This window comes from Toxoplasma gondii, chromosome X (assembly GCF_000006565.2).
Source record: "Toxoplasma gondii ME49 chromosome X, whole genome shotgun sequence".
Lineage (NCBI taxonomy): Eukaryota > Apicomplexa > Conoidasida > Eucoccidiorida > Sarcocystidae > Toxoplasma > Toxoplasma gondii.
This window is the reverse complement of record NC_031478.1, coordinates 4,977,148-5,000,467: the sequence shown is the minus strand read 5'-3', so window position 1 is coordinate 5,000,467 and position 23,320 is coordinate 4,977,148. Positions and strand designations below refer to the sequence as shown.

General features: G+C 53.0%; 3 protein-coding genes across 3 annotated transcripts; 1 reads left to right on the top strand and 2 right to left on the bottom strand.

Moving 5' to 3' along the window:
• Nucleotides 1-103: 103 nt before the first annotated feature.
• Nucleotides 104-1,800, bottom strand: TGME49_235630 (hypothetical protein). Its single transcript, XM_002368917.2, has one exon. The coding sequence runs from the start codon at nucleotides 1,250-1,252 to the stop codon at nucleotides 599-601; it is 654 nt and encodes a 217-aa protein (XP_002368958.1). The 5' UTR covers nucleotides 1,253-1,800; the 3' UTR covers nucleotides 104-598.
• Nucleotides 1,801-9,452: 7,652 nt separating this feature from the next.
• Nucleotides 9,453-11,976, bottom strand: TGME49_235620 (deoxyhypusine synthase). The gene has a single exon (XM_002368916.2). It carries the CDS (start codon nucleotides 11,887-11,889, stop codon nucleotides 10,516-10,518), a length of 1,374 nt encoding a protein of 457 aa, XP_002368957.1. The 5' UTR covers nucleotides 11,890-11,976; the 3' UTR covers nucleotides 9,453-10,515.
• Nucleotides 11,977-12,171: 195 nt separating this feature from the next.
• On the top strand, nucleotides 12,172-22,424 carry TGME49_235610 (ATPase, AAA family protein). Its single transcript, XM_018780435.1, has 10 exons — nucleotides 12,172-14,521; nucleotides 15,160-15,898; nucleotides 16,916-17,062; nucleotides 17,785-17,877; nucleotides 18,349-18,469; nucleotides 18,843-18,969; nucleotides 19,412-19,661; nucleotides 20,595-20,656; nucleotides 21,039-21,126; nucleotides 21,451-22,424. The coding sequence occupies exons 1-10, from the start codon at nucleotides 13,251-13,253 to the stop codon at nucleotides 22,315-22,317; spliced, it is 3,765 nt and encodes a 1,254-aa protein (XP_018635820.1). The 5' UTR covers nucleotides 12,172-13,250; the 3' UTR covers nucleotides 22,318-22,424.
• Nucleotides 22,425-23,320: the final 896 nt, after the last annotated feature.

Below are 23,320 nucleotides of genomic sequence, written 5' to 3'. Positions count from 1 at the left end.
CGTAACTCTACCGCCGTGAACTCCTCGAGCAATGGCTGACAAGCCAGTAGGACATTCCCGGCCGCGGCATTTGCTTGTTCAGGAACTAGCAGTTCGTGCGCTTGACCATCAAGGCGGGATTCAACACCTTTGAACGCAATCCCCACCGGTAACTGCGATTCGTCAGCGCACAGCTGATTGGGATGCGTGTCGAATTTGTCCAGAACAATGACATGGTGCCTGTTTGCTACGACCTCCTCGAGGGAAGAATTTTGAAAAGCCATAGCATATTTCCTGCCGAGAACTCTGGCCGCTCTCCTCCCAGCATAGCACCTTCTCATGACGTCCCTAGCTTCGCGCAGATGCCTCGATGTTGTCACTGCGAGAGGCGCCGGGATACCGAAACCCAATTCCACGCGGTTCCACTACACATAGACAGACTGCGACATGCGTGGCCAACGGAAGGTTTCCACGATCCTGGATTGCCCTCGACTCCGACAAGCAACGAATCTCGGGAAAACACACCCTGCCTACTTCCTGTCTGCTTGCTCCCCCCTCCAAAGCCTCATTCGAGCACCCCCCAAGAGAGCCGTAGTCCGCTTGCAGACAACGACCACGGTCACCTGTTGAAGCTACCCGGGCTCCTAGGCGGACGCAATCCAAAGACGTTCTGTCCAGGCTGTGGAGGTCCCGGAGGGTGCCCTCGTGGAGGATGTGGGCCTTGCGCTGGGAAAGGGGGGCCTTGCCCCGGGAGAGGTGGGCCTTGGCCCGCGGCAGCCGCGCCTGGGCCTAGCTGAGGTGGGCCTGCACCCGGACCCTGGGCAAGGTGGCCTGGGACTACCTGCGGCGGGTCCACGCCTGGGATAGGCGGGCCTGGGCCTTGCGGAGGCGGAGCTTGCCCTGGAGCCGCCACTCCTTGGGCCGCCAGAGGACCAAAGCGGGGAGCTGCAGGCCAGTGTACCGCGAAGAGTCGCTGTAGCCTCCGTACGACACGCATGTCATCAAATGAGTTCTGGCGGACTTGGTCAAATCGTGCATTGCGGAATTGCACCCGCCTCTGCATGCCGTAGTCTCGCAGAGTGTTATCCAGCTGATGCACCTGTTCATGCAGGTCCCGCAGCCGGGCCGACACGCCTGCGGCAGACGCTGTGTCAAATGACTGGTTTCCCAGTGACATGTTCTCGTCGAAAATCAGACGTGACATCTCTTCCCGTACCGCCTGTGCCTCGGCCGCCGCTGACAAGAACAACCGCAACGCAGTTGTCGAAATCATCTCTCGTCTTTGGCACGCATGACAAGACTGGGCCCGAGGACGGCCCAATGTTCCCACTCCCGAAAGCGCGCGCACCCCCACCTGCGGCGGAGGAGGCCGAGCTGTACCAAAGCCCTCATATGTGACTGAACCGGAGCCAGTTCCAAAATCGGGGCGGACAGCGCTTCGTGAACTCTCGGCTCGTGCCAGCGGCACAGGCGGTGGCGACCCAGTGGGTTGGCGGGACCGAGCGCCTCTCGCTGAGGCCCCCAAAGCATCGTCCTGTTCCTCAGGTGGTGACGCCAGGATCCTTGCTACCAAACCTGTCAATCGTCGAGTGGATGCGGTGTCCGCTCTGGATCCATATTCGTTGTCTGTGGGTTGCCGACGGTCTCGCCGACCACCTAGCAAAATAGCGGAAAAGCGCGTCGGGCCGCTCACCGCCTCGTTGTGCTCCTGGCGTAGGCCGCTGCGATTATCCGATGCCAGCAGACCGCACACGCAAGGAATCAGATGCCAAGCACCACTGTCTCACGCAGCCTCACCAGCCACAGCCATAACGCCTAGATACCACAACCCCATCGATTTCAGGCCTCAGACGGAACAAGACAGCTAGTTGCATTCAGTAACCTGAACGAAACCGCCTCTGCGTCAGGGTAGCACTAACCTGACGACCTCACCGTTCCGCGCTTGCTTATGGGCGCACACAGTGTCTAGAACCGGTAGGCAAAACCCCATCTACGGTCCATGGTCTCTGCGAAGGGCGACGTAATGCTGCTCTGGTAAATGGAAACATCGCTCACCGGAGGGACGCTTGGGGTATCGCGTAAATCCTTGATGCTGCCGAGATACACGTCAGCGCGAGGAACAAGTGTGTCCGCTTCCAACAACGCGGTGATCGCATTTTCCGGCAGAGACCGTCATTCCTGTGCGAACGAGTAGTTTGTCCTGAGGCGCTCTCTAATTCCCTCACTCGTTCCGCACTCTACATTTGCATCGACCTGCTGCTGGACTCAGACTCCAGAGGATGTAGCAAGCCGCCGCTTCCAAGCTGGTGCCGGCGCGGTGATGTTGCGTACCCACACCTGCTCAGGAATCTGACGCTCGCCAGAATTAACGTTGAGACACGCAGAAAGAGACTGCGAGTTGGGTCCTGAAGATCAATGGTACCACGGATGTGACGGGGGAAGTGGCAAGCATCAAATCAACCCAGAGACGGCGTGAGCCGTGCGCTTGGCCGACGCGGTGCGCTTGATGAGATGTAAAGGGAAACATCCAAAAGCTGGTTTCTGGGGCCAACGTCTTGTGACGCCCCCTTGCATTTCCTCATCCTACTTCCTGGCCAATCAATGCACAGCAAAACCCGAGGATCTCTCGCAGTTCTAACACTCTCTGTCCTCGGTTGACGAAAATGGGCGTGGCTCTCTTCGGGAAAAAGCAGGTCACACCTGCCGTAAACCGGAGTCTGCCACGCAGGTCCCTGTGTGGGAAGCGCGCTACGCCCGACTCGGCTCCTATTCCCGAGTGCAGCGTATTCGTCCGCGGATGCCCCGAGAGGACAGCGAGCAGGTGCTCTGCTGCAGTATTTACAAGCCAACGGTTGCGAAGACGCTGCAGGGGCGTCACTTCCAAATCTCGTTCCCAGCGCAACTTAGAATGGTATGTTCTGGTTTATTTTGCGGTGTTAAAGACAGTTCCGTCCACAACTGGTGGTGTGTTGGTATCTGTGTCTCAAACATGCCAAGGACTTCCCAGTAACGAATGAACCTGTTTGACTAACCTAGCAGAATAGACAAATACGCTATATTACGCTGCAACTGAGAACAAGAGTTGAGTCTCAGATGTCACACTTGAGCTGGGTAATGAACGGCTGCAGAATACTGTATCCTTGTTTAGTAAGTGACAGCTCAGAGTGGAAGTTACGGTCATCAGGTTTATTAACAGCGAGAGCGAAAACTACTCGAACACCCCGCGTATACATACCTCAGTGCCAAGGGAACCCTGGGACTCAACGAGACCGCATTCCACCCGCCGTAGATGGCGATGGATGGTTTAGAGACTGGGTGTGCCTCAGGAGATCAGGCTACCGCCGAAGACGCGGACACTTTCCGGATAGTCGATCAGATGTTTCCACATCGGGACAACGTAGGACAGACACTTGCGGATCTCGGTTACTGAATCTGGCTCGAAGTGTCCAAGACAGACACCCACATTCTTTTCTCGGGGGTTCTCGCATAATGAGGTGATCTCGGAAACGGATCTGCCGCCGGTCTACGTCTCGCGAAGTCACGAGAAGGACCAACGACACGTGTGTGTTTTTCCTCGGGGAGGGGGAGGGGGGAGACATGAGGGTGGACAGAGCTATTTACGTAGAGGAAGACGGGGAAATAGACAAAGTATGAACGCTTGCTGCAGAGGCCGCCTTTCACCCCATTCGTCGGTTTCACTTGGCAAACAGGACGGGCAAACCAGAGTGCAGAACACGAATAAATAAGTAGAGAGCTGCAGCAAGAAAAGCAAGAGCGACGCAGCGGCACATCAAGGTTTTCAGAGATTGGAAGCGCCGGTTCTATCGTTCTCCTTATCACCGACGAACTTTGGAGATTGTGCCGTTCACCAAGGTAAACTGGACGCCGGTTCGGTGCATCTGTATTCCTCTCTTGTTTCGTCCGTGGACATATTTCCCTTCGCGAGTTGAAGACCGTCTCGTTTCAGAAGGTTCTCCTTCTTGGATCGGCACCTTGTGTCACAGAAGTGTCGGGCGTTCCGACGGTGTCATCGATCCACCACGCGAGTAGAGCCGCGCTTCATCTTCTGGATCACGACACCCTGGGCTTGTTCACGAATCACTTCAGCCGCACGCGAATTCCTTCGTGCGCGACTGCGCGTGTTCTCCGTCTATGTCGTGACGCCGGTGAAAGTTTATCTATTTCGAGGTGGCGTCCCAGCAACCCCACGGAACAAACATATCATGTTCGCTGCATTTGCAGCACCTTCTGCGATGATGTTTTCACGACAGGAGTTCCGTCACTCCCCGGTGGCCAAGTGATGGTACCGTGAATGGCGAATGCATTGACCTGTGAAGTACGAATAGCCGTCCAAGGAATGAGCATGTCCGAAACTCAAACCGAATATACAAAAGCGCTTCAGTACTTACAAACCGTACAAGAATTGATTACTTCCATTTGCGTGCAGCTCCGTTAGTGCTCGTAGATTGATACACCGGTGAATCTTATTATATATACGTACAGCAGGAGATTTGGGGAAGATTTCCAAAAAAGGGTGTCTACGAGTACACAAATTTTCTTCAAGTCACAAACTTGTCACATCGCTGAGTACACATACTTTTCTTCAAATCACAAACATGTCACATCGCTGAGTACACATACTTTTCTTCAAATCACAAACATGTCACATCGCTGAGTACACATACTTTTCTTCAAATCACAAACATGTTACATCGCTGAGACGCTCGGTGCCGCCATAGATTGTCAGGCGCTGTAACGTGGAATGTTTCGAGGAGACAGCCAGACTGACAACACTTCCACCAAGATTGAATGGCCGCCAGACGCAGTGCCTTGCACCACATGGCCTAAGCCGCGAAAAAGCTCATCGATGTCATCGCGTTTCTTTTTCAGACGGAGGGTACCTTGTGGCTTTCTTTCCATGTATGCGCTCAGTAGCTCAGCGACAGCATGGGAAGCACGCAAGAACAAACACAGGATCAAAACGCACGCAAGTAGCTCGACCCACATTCAAATGACTGTGCATTGCTGCGTTCCTCTCATGAACATCAGTACCACGAGGCAGCACGGCGCGTGTCCATTTTCGCTTTTTATCTCCCCGAAGCAGCCGTACTGTCTCTTCCCAGCCTGCACGTCCAGGTAATGCGGACACTGCCGCTGTCTCCTGTCACAAGTAGAAAGACTCTCACGGGCATTCGTGCTATGTGGGGACATCCTCTAGGAGGAAGCACCCACGCTCGATTTGCTGCGGGAGGTGACGAACACCATCTCACGCGGATGATTGACGACGGACCACAGTAGCTGAGTCTATTCTATCTTGCGACGTCTGCGAGCTCCGCTCCCACAGAATCGCGAACGCAGGCCTAGCCTCTTTCCCAGAGAATCCCTGTACAAGTGGGACCGCGTCATCGAACAGGACGGTTGTTCGGCTTGTCTATATGACTATCAAAAATCTGAGTCTCGCATTTCTAACTCTATCGCCAAGCCATTTTGCTTCCTGGCTGCCGAGCCTGAGCGAACAACCTCTGCCTCGGCAATCGCTTAGCAGAAAACGAGTAGTGGCGCGTGTACCCTCTATTAACCCGGCACCGTGCACACCAGGCGCCAACCGTCACGTGTCGTATCGGTTCGCAAGGGCACAGTTGACTGCGCTGTCTGTGTAATTCATGCGGATTTTTGACACGCAGCCGCTGCCTACTGGCTTCGGCCTTTACATAAAGGGATAGGTTTGGAAAACCATAAGCGTTTCCTGTCGGATACACTGAGTGTGGTTCGTACAGCGCGCCACAGTCGTCTGACACGACTACAGCTTCATGCGGTCTCTTGGAGAGACACGGGGAATCAGCAACACGAATCCATGCGTTTCCTGTTCACATAGACTAAGGGCTGCTTCACCCAGAGGGGGGCCTCCCTCATGCCACCACTGCCCTCGACTCCGGCAAGCGACCAGCCCCGTGAGAAAAGCGGCCCGCCTACTTCCTCGTTGTCTGCACCCCGCGCAAAGTCTCATTCGAGCACCCCCCAAGAGAGCCGTAGCCTCCCTGAAGAAACAGACCACGGTCATCTGTTGAAGCTGCCTGGGCCCCTAGGCGGACGGAAACCAAACACGTTCTGTCCAGGCTGAGGTAGTCCCGGAGGTTGCTCTGGTGGAGGAAGTGGGCCTTGCCCTGCGGCAGCCGGGCCTGGGCCTACGTGCGCTGGAGCCGGTACTGGCAGAGGCGGAGGTTGCCCGGGGTCAACGGCACCCTGGGCCGGCAGTGGGCCAAAGCGGGGTCCTGCGCGCCTGGGTGCGAATAAGACAGGACGTATATTGTCACGTACTCCCCTGTCTTCAGATAACTCGCTGAGTGCTCTGAGAACTTCTGCATGGCCGTGTTGCTGTCGTCTCTCTTGCGCATAGTCGCGCACCTGTCGATCAGCGCGAAGCATCTGCAGACGTATGTCCCAAAACTGGGATGACGTGCCTCCTAAAGCACCGGCGGAAAACGATCGCCTTCCCGATGACCTGCTTATCTCGAAAATGAGACGCGACATCTGCTCCCGTATCCTCTGTCCCTCGGCCGCCGCAGACAGAAACAACCGTGCGGTAGCTATCGACCTCAACTGTCTTCTTCGACATGCATAACATATATGGCGTGGAGGCCGGCCCAACGGGTCCAGTCCCGGAGGCGCTCCCACTGCGACCTGCGCCGGAGGAGGCCGAGCTGTACCAAAGCCCTCAGATGTGACTGAACCGGAGCCAGAACCAGATTCGGGGCGGACAGCGCTTCGTGAACTCTCGGCTCGTGCCAGCGGCACAGGCGGTGGCGACCCAGTGGGTTGGCGCGACCGAGCGCCTCTCGCTGAGGCCCCCACAGCACCGTCCTGTTCCTCAGGTGGTGACGCCAGGATCCTTGCTACCAAACCTGTCAACCGTCGAGTGGATGCGGTGTCCGCTCTGGATCCATATTCGTTGTCTGTGGGTTGCCGACGGTCTCGCCGACCACCTAGCAAAATAGCGGAAAAGCGCGTCGGGCCGCTCACCGCCTCGTTGTGCCCCTTGCATAGGCCGCTGCGATTATCCGATGCCAGCAGACCGCACACGCAAGGAATCAGATGCCAAGCACCACTGTCTCACGCAGCCTCACCAGCCACAGCCATAACGCCTAGATACCACAACCCCATCGATTTCAGGCCTCAGACGGAACAAGACAGCTAGTTGCATTCAGTAACCTGAACGAAACCGCCTCTGCGTCAGGGTAGCACTAACCTGACGACCTCACCGTTCCGCGCTTGCTTATGGGCGCACACAGTGTCTAGAACCGGTAGGCAAAACCCCATCTACGGTCCATGGTCTCTGCGAAGGGCGACGTAATGCTGCTCTGGTAAATGGAAGCATCGCTCACCGGAGGGACGCTTGGGGTATCGCGTAAATCCTTGATGCTGCCGAGATACACGTCAGCGCGAGGAACAAGTGTGTCCGCATCCAACAACGCAGTGATCGCATTTTCCGGCAGAGACCGTCATTCCTGTGCGAACGAGTAGTTTGTCCTGAGGCACTCTCTAATACCCTCACTCGTACCGTAATTTGGATTTGCATTGACGTACATGCGGACGCACACATCTTAAAGGACTCGGAAGCGGCCACGTCCGGGCCAGTGCCACCAGAGTGTTGTGACGAACCCATTCTTGCGCAGCAGTTCGGCACTATACAGAAGTAACATTGAGAATCGTAGAAACCGAATGCGTGTTTGGGCACCGAGCATCAATGGCCGCGATGACGAGATGGTAGCTGTCGGAGACAGCCTCTCGGCCCTGAGACCCAGTGAGATCTGCGTGACAAACCGGTACGGTGTTATCTGCGAGACGTGGAGGGTAAAATTTGAGATCCCATTTCTAAAGCGGTCGTCTCGAGAAACCCCCTTGATGTCTTTCATCGTCCCAGATCCTGACCAATGATACACAGAAAGAACAAACGCCGCCTCGCGGTTCTAGCACACTCTGGTTTTGGTTTCCATAAGCGGAGCTCTTCTCGGATAGAAAACATCACACTTGCCGGGCGGCATGGTCCGCGGCACGGTTTCCGGGGAGTTTAGGATGTTACATGTTACAACAGCCTCTTTCGTACCCTTGTGCATTTTAATTCACCTGACTCGAGGATTGTATAACTGGAGTTATAGTTATTTAACTACAGCTTGGATGCCTGGATTAGTTTTATATCTACTTACTATAGCCAGTGCCTTCCTAAATTATGCACGCTTTGCCCGAATCGGCTGCTGTTCCCGCGGGTCACAACAGAGTCATCGTGTGACGCGCTGCTATTCGTCGCTCACGCGGTCTTGCGCATTTAGTCACCGCCTCAAACAACACACAACACCCCAGATCTCGGCCGTTGTAAGCCTGCAGAGACACCAGTCCGACGGGTCTGCTACAACTACAGGCAGCGGCACTCGTTTTCCGCTGACTGTACGAATACCGGAAAGACTAGCAAACGCCGAAGCACAACGCCGTCTGACGAATAGAACGCGACAAAATATATGGGAGCTGAAGCAGATGGGCGTGGAGTGTTAGGTGTCAGCGTCACCCCGCAGTGGACTCGCACTGGGAAATCCCGATAGGCATCAAGTGCTCCGCTGCGCTGTCTACAAAGAAGCGATTGCAATACGCTGCAGAGGCGTCACCTCTAAATCGCCTTCCCAGCGCACTTTAGCGATGGTATATTCTAGCTTATTATGCGGCGTTGAAGGACACAGCATCCTAAATCCGGTGGATTTTTAGTATTTATGTCAATAACGTGTCAAGCGAATATCAGTATGGACGCAACATATTTGATTAAGCAAGCTAGGAAACAGCAGAAGAAGCTTATGCTGCTTTACATTGAAATCGGAAGTACTTTACCCTCAGGTGGAATTTGTGAGCCGGGAGAAGAACGTCTGAATACAGTTTCTAGCCTGGCTTAATGAGTCAAAACTCTGCGGGGGAGTTTTTGTAACCAGTCGTATCAATAGAGAGGAAAACCTACTCGTGCGCCCCGCGTATACACTTTTCGGCGCCATGTGAGCAGTGACTCCTTGCGAGATCGCCTGCCACTCGCCACAGATGTCGATGGGCGCGTGACAGGTGTGGAGACTAACATCGAAGAAACGGGAATTTCCGCATACTAATGGCGTTATAAGAGGTGAAAGCTATTCTACGACAGAAGGCTGGCTTGCAGGCCCTGTGCTGAGAACGGAGAGCTTGCCTTGCTGTTACGTGTCACTCTGGCAACATTTGGCGACCGGTTTGAGTGTAAGATAGCCTCGTCCTCTTAAGTGACTGAGTCAATGTATCCGATTTAGAGAGAGAACCTACTGCACACCTTCGTGAAGGGGTCCCTACAATACCAGCTTACATACAAGCGTGCCTGACGATTGTATGAGGCTGTTCGTTGCCTACTGTGGTGAAAGGCGCGTGGCACTTGACGTATTTGCGAACGGATTGGTCGATTCATGCCGGCCTTGGTTGGAAACAAGACTGAGGGGAAACAGCAGAAACTGACTGATGTGTCCCCTTAGACCACCATCCACCTCGCTGCCGGTTTCCTGCCCAGAAACCGTGTGAAAAGCAAAAACTGAATGGCTGAAGTCAGAAGCAGAGGTTGGCCTGGCTCCGAAACGATTGTTGCACCTGTAGCATTCGCCTCCTGCGCTAGCCGCACAAACGGTCACCGACCTCGATGATCTGGTACGTCCAGACATGGAGAGTGAACGACAAGATGCTTGCCTGCCTCAGGTCCTCAGAAGACACAAAATAAAAACAAGGAATCGGATTCCACCGAATGAAATACTCAGCCAAACCACCGCTTCAGTCTGGACAGGCGAAAAACGAAACTCGACGGCAAACTGCCATAAGAGATACTCGAACGCATATAAATCCGATCATGAGGCTGAGGATTCGGTCCCCGGTAACCACAGAAATTAAATGAGCAGCTAACCTCTCGTTAAGTGGTGTTCTTGTTTCGTTGTCTTCTGTTACCCTGCTTGCAGTCCTGGTTTGAGGCAATATGCGCAGCGCAGCCTCACCAAGTGTACACACTTCTCGTTAAATGCCAACTCTTTCCCCCATTTCTTTCCTGGACATCTCCATGGCGAATAACTTGCTCCCTAGTTGTCTAACAAAGTCTCTTGCTTGCGTCATTCTCAAGCAGAAGTTAAAGTGACACAGAACAGAGGTCAATAGGGGGCGACTAGATCTGTGACTAGAGAGACAGCTGCTGTGGCGGCTGCAGAGAGAGGACGATATGGATACAAACGATTCAGAGTTTATGCCTACACGCTGACCGGAAAATAGTGGATTCACGATCACATAATTTTGTTTCCGCTGTTGCCTATGCAGCCGAATATGCTATATGCAGATGTAGGCTTCGTCAGCACATTTTCATGTAAAGTCAGCGCAACTCTCCCGATTCTTCCAGCCTCACTGTAATTTCCGTCCATTCGTCCCAGAACTCCCCTTAAACCCTCTGGGTCTTGCGCCCTCCACACTTGGTCTTCCAAGTGAATTTTGACTTGCACCTCCAGTTTAGAGCTTCTGCTGCTTTTCATGGAATTCTTTGGCGAAGGTCGCAGCAACCACAAGGGGAAACAGGACAGTTGCATCCCCGTGAACCTTCACCGGCTTCGCCTCGCATGTGATTTTCCCCCAGCTGACTGCCTCGTCAGGCCTGGCACCGGAGTCGCTCCCGTCGAACTCCGATCCGGAGTTGATGTACACTGCGAAATCGGCGCCGTTTCTCATGAGATTCGCGTTGCATGTGTGGTGTTTTGGGAGCCCTCCTCCGAGGATTATCATGCCAGACTTTTTGCACTTTGTGGCGATGTCGTTGATGTTTCGAACGTCCTGAACGATATCGACGATAAGCCCTTTGTGCCGGTAGCTGTGGAAGTAGAGGTTGTCGCCTAGTGACCCATCTGTGAGGCCGGGGCAAAAAACAGGAATATTGTTTTTCGCGCACCAGTAGAGCACACTTCTTTCGTCGTTGATTTCTTCCCCGAGGCGCTTGATGATGGACGAGGGCGTCCAGACAGCGTCAGCCACGCAAAAGTCCGAATTGGCCATGTTCGCCTTGATTTTTGCGTTCTGCTCCTGCACCATTTTGTCAAAGATGGGCTGAATCCAGTCCTCGAAGTGGCAGTAGTTCGAGTTCGGGACCAACAGATTTCCTATCCGGTTCCAGCCTTTGGCACGCAAGTCTTGGCCCTTCAAATAGAAGTCTCCGACAACAGTCGGCGCCAGACACTTGACGAAGTCTTCCTCGACGCCTCCCGCAGAAGTGACGAGCACGTCGATGAGTTTATGTTTGCACAGGAAAACGAAGACCTCGCGCAGTCCCGAGGAAATCATGTTGGACGTGAAAGACAGCCAGATGGTGCACTTGGTGTTCCGCCGCTTCTCCAAGTCTTCCCACTCCGTGCCGATGTCGTCTTCGTCGATCGGCTCGTCAGAAAGCCGCCACGCGCGCATACGTCTCACCTCCCGGATCGCCCGGCCCAGCTGCGTCGCTTGAAAGCCACTCCGTTCGAAGCTGTCCAACAGCGAGTCGAGGTCTCGACACTTCTCAAAATCTACCCCATGAACCACTAAAGCGTCTTCTGGAGTAGGCGCCGAGACAACCAGAACTGCATCGGTCGCCACTAACGGAGGACGACTCGATCCCGTGGTGTATGTACACCCGAACAGCGTGGGCTGTTTCTCACCGCAAGTTACGGAGGACTCGCGCCCTCCCAAACAAGCGGCTGTTGGGTTCTGTCTGGCTGTTTCACTGGACGCAGGACACTCCTGCGAAACACAAGAGTTCGTTTTTTCCTGCGATTCAGCCGCAATCGCGCCATGGGGCGCACCCTGGGATGCGGGCATTACCATGGTGAAACCTGCAGGTCTTGGAAATTCGAGCATCCGCTACGAATGCATACCGCAGCGTGCGCGCACGGGAGAGCCGACCGGTCAGTGAGACATGATCCAGTTTTGGCGACGGAAAAACACAAGGGCTAGGCCTCCGTTCGTTTCAGGAGCCGTCTCACGGCGAATTCTGTCGCGGCCGTGCAGCATGCAACCGGCGACACAAGCGCATGCAGCCAGCAGACATGCGATACAGGCCCCACGAAACGATAGCGAGAAGAGAGAGAACAAGCCAGCGGAGCGGAACTTTGCCTCTCGGGCTGGAAGATAAAGGGGAAGCGCGGTCATACCGATTAAGACTGAATCGCACATGCAGCAGCGCACTCGTTCCCTCTTAGGTCCAGCCGCGCTGCATCTGTTTGAAGAGACCTATGCGCTATCATACAGCTGAAGGTGTGTCGATTCTCATCGATTGTTTCGATTCTCTCTGAGCAGCCGCAAATCACCAGAACAAAGAACACGCACATCTCTGCATTGCCTCCGTCCTTGACAAGCACAGCGTCGCCAAAGGGTGCGCAGGTAACTTAGTCCCGCCTTTGTCTACCCAGGTGCTCCTTTTGCGTTTCTTGTCTGCCCTCCGCTCCTCGCTGAATGCAGACAGACTCGTTCCGTGGGCCTTCTCTCTTGTTGGAGTTTCACCTTTCCGTTCTGCTTGCCCACACTTTAGCGGCGTTCTACTCTGTCCTTCGGCACTTCCCTCTCGAATCCTCTGGCCTCCATTCTTCGCCTTTCGTCCACTCCCTCCGTCTCGTTTTACCACGATTCTCTCTCCTCCAAAAGGATGCGTTTCCCCCTTCCTTCTTTTCTTCGACCGCCTCCTTCGTTTCGTCATTCGTCTGTCCTCGCTGTTTCCTTTTGTCGTGTTTCCTGGCGTCGCTTCACACCCTCTCTCTGGCTGGGACGTTTTCTAGCGCAGTTCCACGGATCCCGCACTGCTGTCGCGTGATCCTTCGCAAGAAAGCTGGGACTCGCCCTCTGAATCATCACGCACAGACGCGACTTCTCGAACACTCAACAGTGGCAAATGAAACTTCATCTGAATCCTCAGGGACATAGTGCTCCACAAAGTGGAGGGGGCACTTTCGTCTCTTCCTCCTCTTCGCTTCCTTCGTAAACATCTTCTTGCCCTTTCCCGCTTGTCTCTCCTCTTTCGTCCTCTCTGATTTTTACTCGGGTTTCGCCTTCGTGCATCACTTCATGTCTCAGTCTCCTCTTGCTCTCTTTCAGCTCTCGACCGATCTGCTTCGGAACCGTTATCATCTCCCACGCGCTCGTGTTGGCCAGATTCTTCTGTGTCGTCGTCTCTTCTGTCGTTGGTGACGTCACGTCACTTTTTCGTTTTTCATCCGTTTCTCAGGATGGAGTGCCTCATCGAGGCAACGGTGAGCACATGGGGAAACGCCCCTCCTCTCATAGCCTGTGGCGTCTGTGCATCGGCGGCGACTCTCGCGCAGCTCGGCGCGGCTCCAAGCTCTTCTCGGCTTCTTCGACTCCAGTCGGATGTCCCTGATTTCCCTCCATGCAAAGCCAGGCATAAAGACAAAAGGAAAATACTTGCACCTTCCTCTTCTCCCTTGGCCTCCTCTGACTCGTCGTCCTGTGCTTCGTCTTCGTATTTCTGTCCGGGCGCTTGTGTTGTTCAGGTCTACTGTGCAGAAGAGGATTTGTCGCCTCCAGTGAAGCTGCCTCTGAATAAGTTTTTGCTGACTTCGGATGTCCTCTTTTCTCTTGGCCTTCTCTCTCCCTTCTCTGCGGGTTCCCTGCCAGCAGACACCCACTGTTTCCTCTCCTTTCTGTCGCTCTCTGTTCCTCTTCCTCGTCCTTCTCCAGTCACTCTCTGCCTAACTCGTGCTCCTGGCGACCATCAACAGTCACGCTCCTCTGCTTCGTCTCTCTCTTCGTCTCTCTCTTCGTCGTTGCCGTCTCCTTCAGCAGCGTGGTGGGAGCAGCTGCTTTTGACTTCGGCAGCGTCGCAGGATTCTGCGGTAAAGGCAGGTCTGCACTCAACTTGCTCCTCTTTTTCTTCGAATGAATTCCTGGGCAGCTCAAGTTATCGCGGCAGCGGCGACACGCAGCAGCCTGGCGGCACATGCGGAGAACCGAAGAAATCCAAACAACAGAAATCCCCTGCTCGTGCTTCTCCATCTTCCTCAGAGTCTTCAACTTTTGCACCGTCTTCATCATCTTCTACGACTTCTCCATCTTCGTTCCTGGCTGCATCTCTCTCGGTGACTCCTCAGGCATCTCAGGGTCTTTTGCGTTTTTTTCGCATTGCTCTGAACGGCGCCTCCGTCGTGAACGGACAGTTTCGCTCGATGACTCTCCACGGTCATCCTGTCGTCCTTCAGATCTTTGTCCCTTCTGTTTCCCTCTCTGAAACTTCAGACGCAAAGACGTTTTCGCCTTCGAGTGTTTCTCCTCTCGACTCGAACAGGAACAAGGACGGAAAAGAGACAGAAACGGCTGCTGCGGTTCTCTCCAAGTGCTTTCGTCTCTCTGCCTCGACGCAGATGCTCTTCACTCTCCAGCCGACGTGGCCAGAGAGAGAAAGGAAATGCGAGATAAACGCCGATGAGAGAGCGGAAAACTCTAGCGAAATGGCAAATTCACCCCGAGGAGGCCTGAACCGGTGAGAGTCGCTGGTTTCGGATCTTTCCGAGCGTTTTTCTAGACAGATAGTACCGCGGTTTATTTTGGTTCAAACGTAGCACTGCCGGACTCAGTTCTTTCAACTTTTCTGTATTATTCTTTTCTCTCTGTCGCTGTTGTCCCTCTCTCGTGGCAAGTCCGCGTCCGGTTGCTGCTGCCACTCTGTTTCCCGCGCTACGCTTAGACTTTAGGTCACCGGTTCTCCGTTGCCAGTTCCTTCTTTCTCTCACCCGTATTTGTCTCATCTAGGCGTCCGTTCTTTTCCTGTCGTTCGTCCGATTCGAATCGCCCTGATTTCCCTTCGCAGATGTTTACTCTCCCACTCACTCTCTCTCCCCAGTTGTGGCGAGGGACCGAGGCTCAGTCCCTTTGTCTCTCATCCACTGCCTTCAACAGGTCTCTCCCGTTCATATCTTTTCCCCGCGTCCTTTTCCCGAGGCCATTTCGTGCTCATCTCCGTCTCCGTTTACTTCTTCCAACCTCTCTTCTCTTCTCTGTGTCACACTTTCTCCCCCTTCTCTTTTCCCCTTCGCGACTGCTCCCTCGAACGTTTTCTCAGCGACTCTCAACTTGCTAACTGGGGGTGTCTGTACACTGTGGCGCGTCCGTTTCCCGCAGCGTCGGCGGCCTCCACCGGGTTCTTCCCGAGTTGATGTGGTCGCTGATTCTCCCGCTGCTTCGTCCGGATCTGTTTCAAGCGTATGGCGTGCTTCCCCCGAAAGGTGTGCTGCTGTACGGACCTCCGGGTTCGGGGAAGACGCATTTGGCGCGTGCACTTGCTGAAGAAATCCAGGTCGTTGCAGAAGAAGTGAACAAAGGCGCGGCGCCTGCTCCGCAAGAGTCTCTTGCCTCTTCTTCTCCCTTGTCTGCCTTTCTGCGAGCTTTGCTGCGGCTTCCTGCAGACGCGTCAGGCTACTCGTCCGCGTCCTCGTCTTGTGTCTTGATTGTGCCTCCTCATTTGGAGTTGATAAATGCGACAGACCTGATCAGTCCCGTCGTCGGTCAGACAGAGCGAAATATCCATCAGCTCTTTGAGAGGTGCAGACACGAGCAGAGGAAGCGCCTCAACGAGGCTCGCGCCGAAGTAGCGGTGCGGACCGCCCGCGCGGCTGTGAGGCGAGCTGGAAGAGACAGCGGGCAGACGTCGGAGGCGACGGAGACGGAGGAGGCGACGAAGGAGAAATGTGGAGTGGAGGGTGAGAAGGCGGGTGCAAACTGTAAGAATCAGACTGACAAGGTGGAAGGATGCGGGGGAAAGCAGACCGGAGACTCTCCCGTGACTCTCGTTGGCGGAGGCACACTCCTCTTCATCGACGAGATCGACGCAGTCTGTCCAAAGCGCGAAGAGGCAACTGAGGTTCGTTTTCTCCACTCTTGTCTCTGAACTAAATCATACTTGTCACTTTCATCTCACACGCGGACTGCTGAAAGAAAGAGTTTTCTTCCAGGGGCTAGGAAGGAGAAAAAGTGGAAATGCTGCTCACAATCTCGTTCGCCGGTGCCGTCGCATGCGGAAAGGTTTTCCGTTTGTTTCGTTCCACGCACGTTAACTAGTATTTCACAACAGTCTAATTGGTATTTTTATGAGTTGGCTGAACTTGTGCCTCTGTGACTTCCACCGTAAAAGACGAAAAGGCAACCTGCGGCCTTCTTGGGAGTTTTTGGAGCTGTTGGAACTGCCATTTTCTCGTCATTCTGTTTCTTCCCCTCTTCCAGGTTTTCAATGAACCTGCTTCGGAGTATTTCGTCTTCCCGTGTTCGTCTTGTTTCAGTTCATGTTCGTGTTTTGCTTTTCTCTGCGGTGTCTTCTCTGTCAGTGAGAGCCATCGTTTTCTGCGCTGCCTCCGGTTCTACAGATCATCGTTTCCTGCGGGGTGTCTACCAAGAGTATGATCTATGAGGTGGATTATTCAAGTTCTCTTGCGCTTGTCATGACGATCACACCATGTTAGGCATCCTATGTATAATGGTAGCAACCGTATCTCTGTTCTCTGTCTCGTCTGCATGTTGACACACGCGTTTTTCGCGACCTCCTGTGAACCTATGCACTTTGTTTGCATGTGCATGCATAAGTGATTGCGTATCCATTGATACAATTTTATTGGTACGCATCTTTTTTGTTTTTTGTCTATGTGTCTGCGGCGTCATTCTTTCTCTCCTTGTCTCGAAGGCATTTTGGCACAATACTTTTTCTTGCCTACATGTGGACTTGCCCTGTTTATTCGGATACGCTTTCCGTGTGTCTGTATCCCCAGCATCTCGCCGTTTTCTGTCTTGTGTGTGAGTTGACACACTTCTTTCTGCTTGGCTGCAGACTTTCCCGCTCTATTTGCGTCCGCGCTTCCCTGTTTTTTTGTGTCTCTACATCCTTCAGGTGGGCCGGCGAGCGGTCTGCGCGCTTCTCTCGTGTCTCGACGGCATCGCCACAGATGGTTCGCTCTTTGTCCTCGCCGCAACGAATCATCCATACCTTCTGGACGACGCAATTCGACGAGCGGGACGCCTGGAACGGGACATCGAGGTACCGCGTTGGCAAACGTTTTAGCAAGAACCGGGGAAAAGGACCTCAGGCTCAAGGTGACGGCGAATGCTGGTGTGACACTCTTTAGAGAATGAGTTTTTAATCATGAATGGTCCGTGTGCAGGGTTTCGCTGTTGAGAGAATTCGGATTCGCAAGACCCTTGATTGCTTTTTTGAGGCTTGTCAGAGCAGGATGAGTTGTTCTTTGTCATTCACTGTCTTTGGTTTCCATACTGGCGAAAGTAATTTTCAGGTCACACACCTAACGGGATGCAGTGAGGGGGGAAAAAACGACTGCTGGTGGTGTTTTAGTGTGGCTCATGCAAGCGTATGAGGAGGCAACGTTCCGTGCAGTGCCGACTGGATGCACTTGAAGTGTCAACTAGGAAGGGACAGCAAAGTGGAAGGCGTTGTGTTGACGGAAACAAAGACAAGAGGAAAGATGCGTGCTGTGGCGATGGCAGATCTTCTGGCGCTTCTAATTTGAGGATTCAAAGGCAAATGACAGAGCAAAACACGTACGGTAATTCCGAGCCGGTACTTTACCCGATCTCTCTTCCCCGTTTTCCGGAAGTCACCTTTCCTTCCCTCGCTGTCTGTTCATACGACTGAATGCCAGAGCGTTGTCCCATTTGCTCCTCGATGGCAGCATGCTGACCCAAAGGGATTTCTTCGCTTGTTTTCACTCGCGTGGAAAGGCCCTTCCTGCGATGTATATACAGGTGGGTGTCCCAACGGCGGAGGAGCGGCGCGAGATACTAGCCAAGCTCCTCGACAGCGTTCCTCACAATTTGCGCGACGAGGACATTCATGAGGTAAGCACTGCATGCGCCATTGAGCTGGACCGTTTCTTCTCCAAGAAAAAGACAATGTTGCTTTCCATTGTGAGGGTGCTGGAGAGGTCAAGATAGAGTCCTCGAGCGGGGCTGTCGCTAGTCGGGACTAAAGACAGCATAATCAATTCAGTGATTTCTTCAGCTACTGAAATGTCCAACACAGGCACGCGCATCAGTCAATGGACACGTTGTCGTCGCCCCGTTAACGTCATGCTATGAACAAAACAAACGTCAGATTTCACCCAGGATGGACAGAAGGCTGTCCGTGTCTTCTGTACTGAGCGACGGAACCTCAACTGCGGTTTACTACCACCGCTGTTGCCAGTGTGGAGACACGTGCTTGTACATCCGGGTCGCAGGAAGCGGTTTCGGATCGGGACTCAATAATCCGCTTTCAATGGCTTGTTCTTCACGAGTCGGCATTCGTTTTCGTCGTTGCACTTGTTGCAGCTGTCGGGACTTTGTCAGGCATTTGTCCCCGCTGATCTGCGTCTTCTTGTCACGACGGCTGCGACCCAGGCCCTGAAAGCCTTTCTCCCTATCGAAACCTCTGGCGACATGCCCAGTGACGGTAGGCACAGTCTGGCGACAGCTCAACGAGGTGGAGCGGCCGCTGTTTCAGTTGAGGAGGATCCAGTTGCTTTCCTATGTGTTTACAGCGTGTCGGTTTCGCATTTGAGACGAAACTCTACCCGTGTCGGGTTTGGAGTACCTCTGTCCCAGTGTCTGGTCGTGTGCCTCTTCATTTCCTTGATTACATCCTTTCATGTCTCCGTTTCTCGGCCGTATTTCATCTGCCTTCTTTCTGTATTCCTCGGCTTCGTGTGTGTTCCGAAGAGTGTCACTTGTCCTGCCATCATCATGCTGTAGAGAAGGCTGTTTCTGAGTGTCGAATGTGTCATGGTTTCTGAAACGTTTCTTTCGGGGTTTTGCGCTTTTCGCAGATACAAGAGATGAGCTGCAAGGCGGGGAGGAGGCGACTGAGTCTGTTCCCGGCGCTCTGGCCTTTCTTTCCAAAGAAAACAAGCCCGTCACTCTGAAGCATTTTCGCCGGGCACTGCGTCACGTAAAGTATGCAGACAGCATGCATATGCAAGAAGAACACTCTTCTCAGTGCAGCGCAGCTCGCGGTTAAGGTTCCCCGATAATTTGCTTTAAACGCTTCTTTTGGTCTTCGCTTTAAATGCTTCCAGAGACGATTACAGAGGCTCCCGACTTGTGTCTGATCGGGTGTGCAGACAAAGTGTAGAGATTGACCCGTATCATGTTTTTTCTATGGGTATATGCACCTCGATCTAAATCCCTACAGACTTCTCACCAACCACCGGCACGACCACATATGGTTCTATCCAAGCACTTATATCTAGACACTTACCTGTGTTCATGTGTGTAGTTGCACGGGTTCACGTGTGCGTTTTTGTCGATAAAAGGATGTGCACAGGCAGTGTAGCTTGATTGCTGTTTTTTTAGGGATCGATTTGTGTTACGTTTTTTGCCGTTTCGCGTCCTGCAGACCGTCGGCACTCAAGTCGGTTGCCATAGAAGTGCCTCAGGTGAAGTGGGATGAGATCGGCGGATATGCCTCGGTAAAGAAAAGTTTGCAAGAGTGCGTGGAATGGCCTCTCAAGTACGCCCATCTCTTCAGGCAGTTAAAGGTGTCTCCGCCTCGCGGGATGCTCCTATATGGACCGCCTGGCTGCTCCAAAACCATGATGGCCAAGGCAGTCGCTACGGAGTCAAAGATGAATTTCATTTCTGTCAAGGTAAGAAGTGCAGTGCGGCGCTAGTGAAGGATCTTCTGCTTCAAATTGTCTCACGCACACCCTTGCTAAGTGCCGGTTTTACTGAAGTCAGCAAAACCTTGCGGCCCTCAATGGTGGCTGTACGGCCTGTCGTGTGTCGACCGCGGTCTGCAAAACACTGCATGCAGTCGCTGGTGCGTGTCTATTCACTTGTGTGTTTTTCATTATTTCATGCTCACGTGGGTTTTTCTAGGTTCGCTTATTTGTGTGTGTGTGTGTGTCGTTTCATCAGTGCCGGCAAACATCACATGGTTACACTATTTGAGTGTTTCCGCATTTTATTTTGTTTCTCGACTGAACAGCTTGGCAGCCGTGTCTGGACAGAACCGTACATGAGGATGTCCTTCCGACCTTTAAAGATTAGGTTCGACTTGAAGTGCAGTGACTACGACTGTATCGAGTATGACAGACTGGTGGACGGAGGACGAAAAAATGCATGCGTTTGTCCCTTCCCCTATGAGCGCAGATGCTGTACCACAGAGAGGTTTATGTGGTTTTCGGCTATTTCTGTGTGTTGCGAATTGTTGAATGAACCAGCGCGCGTATGAATAAAGGAAAAGACGCTTCTGGAAGCAGCCGACAGCACAGACGAACCCTCGCCAACATTGGTGAAGATGACGCTTTTGTTGCTGTTTTGTGACGAGAAGTAACTACCATTGTACAGGCTTATCTTTCAACACAGGTCCCTTTCTGTGGAGTTGGCCTTGTGATCGCCTTGGCATCGCTGTAGTTGCGCGGGCGAAGACCTTCTGTTGACGTAAACCAAAGCCAGGATGCCCTCACAGGTGCATTGGCTATGACCTGAATCCAATGTGTACTCTTTCGCAGTGTTTGATTTAGTTTAAAGGCACTGTCGTCAGATGTGTGGGTGTACGTGCGTATAATCTACTTCAGGGTCCCGAGTTGTTCTCCAAATGGGTAGGAGAGTCCGAGCGCGCCGTCCGAGAGGTATTCAGGTAAAAATGGAGATGCAAATGAAGATTCGCTTGATTATGTATGAGTCAGCGTCATTTTGTCCATGTGCTTTCTATACATTTATGTGTGTAGATAAGTATTCCCATAGATCTTGCTGCTGGATATTTGCACTTAGTTAGATGCCCGTGAGAGTGAGATGCTCTTAACAAAGTCTTTACGGACTTGCTAACCCGAGGGAATCGGATGTGCCTTGTTAGCATGTGGGTGCACGTGAAACTGCGACCACAGGGACTCTGCGAATATGATCTGACTCCGCGCGGTGTCTCACAAAATCGTGTTGTTAGGTCCGCTATCCCACAGAGGTCGCCACCTACAGCAGAAAGAGAATTTTCTCGCCATTGTCTTTGCATGCTCTGCGCGTAGGAAAGCACGGCAAAATGCGCCTTGTGTGATCTTCTTCGATGAAGTTGATGCCATGGGCGGCGATCGCGAAACAGGCGACGCAGGAGGGGTACGAAGTTGTAGTGGGGACACGCGAACGCTCTGTAGTAAAGGATGCAAAATCTTTCTATTACAGCAGGCATAGGATCTGCTCGAGCGTCTGTTACTCTGTTTGTGAGTGCTACACGGGTGTTCAAAGGGGTAGAGAGTTTTAGTGGGAATCCGCAAAATCTCTGAAATATACCCGCAACATTATTCTACCACAGCAAGCGCTGGTACTGTTTAAGCGTCTGGTAGGTGGGCACAGTGTTGTACCACAGCTGAATAGTGGTTGTGTATGTTCGTTCTTGCTTCGAAAGAACGGGTCTCCCTCATTTCTGTGGTGTTTTTTCAGGTTGACAGCCGCGTGCTAAGTCAGTTGCTCAATGAAATGGACGGTATCGGCCCCGTCCGGGAAGTTATCGTCATTGCCGCCACGAATCGTCCCGACTTGTTGGACGCTGCACTTCTTCGCCCTGGCCGCCTCGACCGCCTGGTGTATGTACCTTTGCCGGACTGGGAAGCCCGTCGTGAAATTGTTGTGAAAATGTTGAAGAACATGCCGGTCAGGTTCTCTGGAGAGCTGCGTGGAGACTCGAAAAGACAGGGCTCACAGGAAGTCGCCCGCAACGATGGACAGCTGTCATGTGCAGACAGCGGCGTTCCTCGGATTCCTTCTGTGGTTTCCGGTAGTGAAAATTTCAAGAGAGAGGATGTGGAGGTGCGAGACCAGAGGAATGCAGAAGATGAAACGGGGGACCCAGAGAGATCAAGAGAAAGAGGCGTGAGTAAACATGACGGCTGCAGTTCAAGGGAAGTCGATACAGCTGCCAGTTCACATGAATGCAGTGGCAGTTTGGAAGTCTGTGCCGACAGCCTAGCAAGTGCGACGCATGGATATAGCGGGGCAGAAATCGTCATGATTTGTCGCGAGGCAAGCATGGCGGCTGTTCGAGAGGCTGTAGCGCGCTATACAGACCAGCAATTACAGCATCAAAGATGCTCCGCGTTCTCCGAGAAAGTAGAGCTGAAACTCTCAACTGACAAATCTGAACGAACGCAGTGCGTTCAGGAGAGTTCCGACGATGGCAACGTTTTTGTCGAGGAGCGTCATTTGAAGTTCGCTCTTTCTCGAGTGCAGCCAAGGACGCCAGCGAGTCTTCTGGCATTTTACGAAGCGTATCGCGCAGACTCGCCTTGGAAGGGTTCGGGGGGGAGCTAAGGCGTGGAATTCAAAAATGGCGATTCGTTTTTCTGTGTGAGAGTCGTCATTTTCTGTGGCATTGGAACGAGGAGTTGCGTCCTTGAACGTGTCAACTTGTGGCTAGCAATGTCAAAGACTTAAGAGAAACTATCAGCTAGAGACACTTAAGACGCGTACTGTATGGTTATAAGTGGGCGCGCTGACCACACACCGCTCCACGGCAATTCATGTGAAAGCCACTCTCATACCCGGTAAAGCACCGACGGTGCAAGCTGGTAGATTGGTTGTGCTATACTTTTCTTTGTGAACCACTAGGTCGTGCAACGTAGTAATGAATATTCGCGGTTATGAAAGGATGGATATGGTACCATTCTTCGTGCGGGTAGCCAACTGGGAACGCTTTGTATTCGAAAAAGCAAGAACCACTGGTGCGGTTTGACGCCCATCTGGTGGAAGGGTGGAATGCATGGAGGAGCGACAGTACGATGTGAAACGTCGTTCATTCGCTGCGTGGCATGATTCGTGCCGAAAAGAATTGTTCAGAAACAACGTGCAGATCGTCAAGGTACGCCGATCTGCAGATGTGGCTGCTCACACGAATCTAAGTCGCAACATACAAGCATCCGAACTTCGAGGCGGCAGGCAAACATCATTCTTTGTAAAAATGAGGTCAGCAGTTTCTTGTGACAATTCGGTTCTGATTAGGAAGGATGGGTATTATTTACCCTGGCCGGACACAGCCATTTTTGTGACCTGGCAGAAAGTCATCTACCTGACTCCGTCTCTTGGAGTCTGCAAAGCGTAGGCAATTCTCGGGAAGAGAAGCCGAGATCCCTGGAATGCCCGCGAACTGCATTACGCTTTCTGTGCAGTCATGGCATCCCACCCCAAGGAACAACATCGGCGATTCATACCACTTTCAGTAATTCCCGGTTGATGAAGTCATTTCCAGCTCCTTACGTGCGTGGCTGGTTACTGCAAGCCAAGGCCATGGTTTAGCTACAATCGACAACGACGCAGT

Excerpts from the sequence above, each read along its gene's own strand:
- TGME49_235620 (XM_002368916.2), bottom strand. The coding sequence starts at position 11,889 with ATGCTCGAATTTCCAAGACCTGCAGGTTTCACCATGGTAATGCCCGCA.
- TGME49_235630 (XM_002368917.2), bottom strand. The coding sequence starts at position 1,252 with ATGATTTCGACAACTGCGTTGCGGTTGTTCTTGTCAGCGGCGGCCGAG.
- TGME49_235610 (XM_018780435.1), top strand. The coding sequence starts at position 13,251 with ATGGAGTGCCTCATCGAGGCAACGGTGAGCACATGGGGAAACGCCCCT. Across the intron at positions 15,899-16,915 it reads AGCGCGAAGAGGCAACTGAG|GTGGGCCGGCGAGCGGTCTG; the intron begins GTTCGTTTTCTC and ends TACATCCTTCAG. Across the intron at positions 18,470-18,842 it reads TGGCGACATGCCCAGTGACG|ATACAAGAGATGAGCTGCAA; the intron begins GTAGGCACAGTC and ends CGCTTTTCGCAG.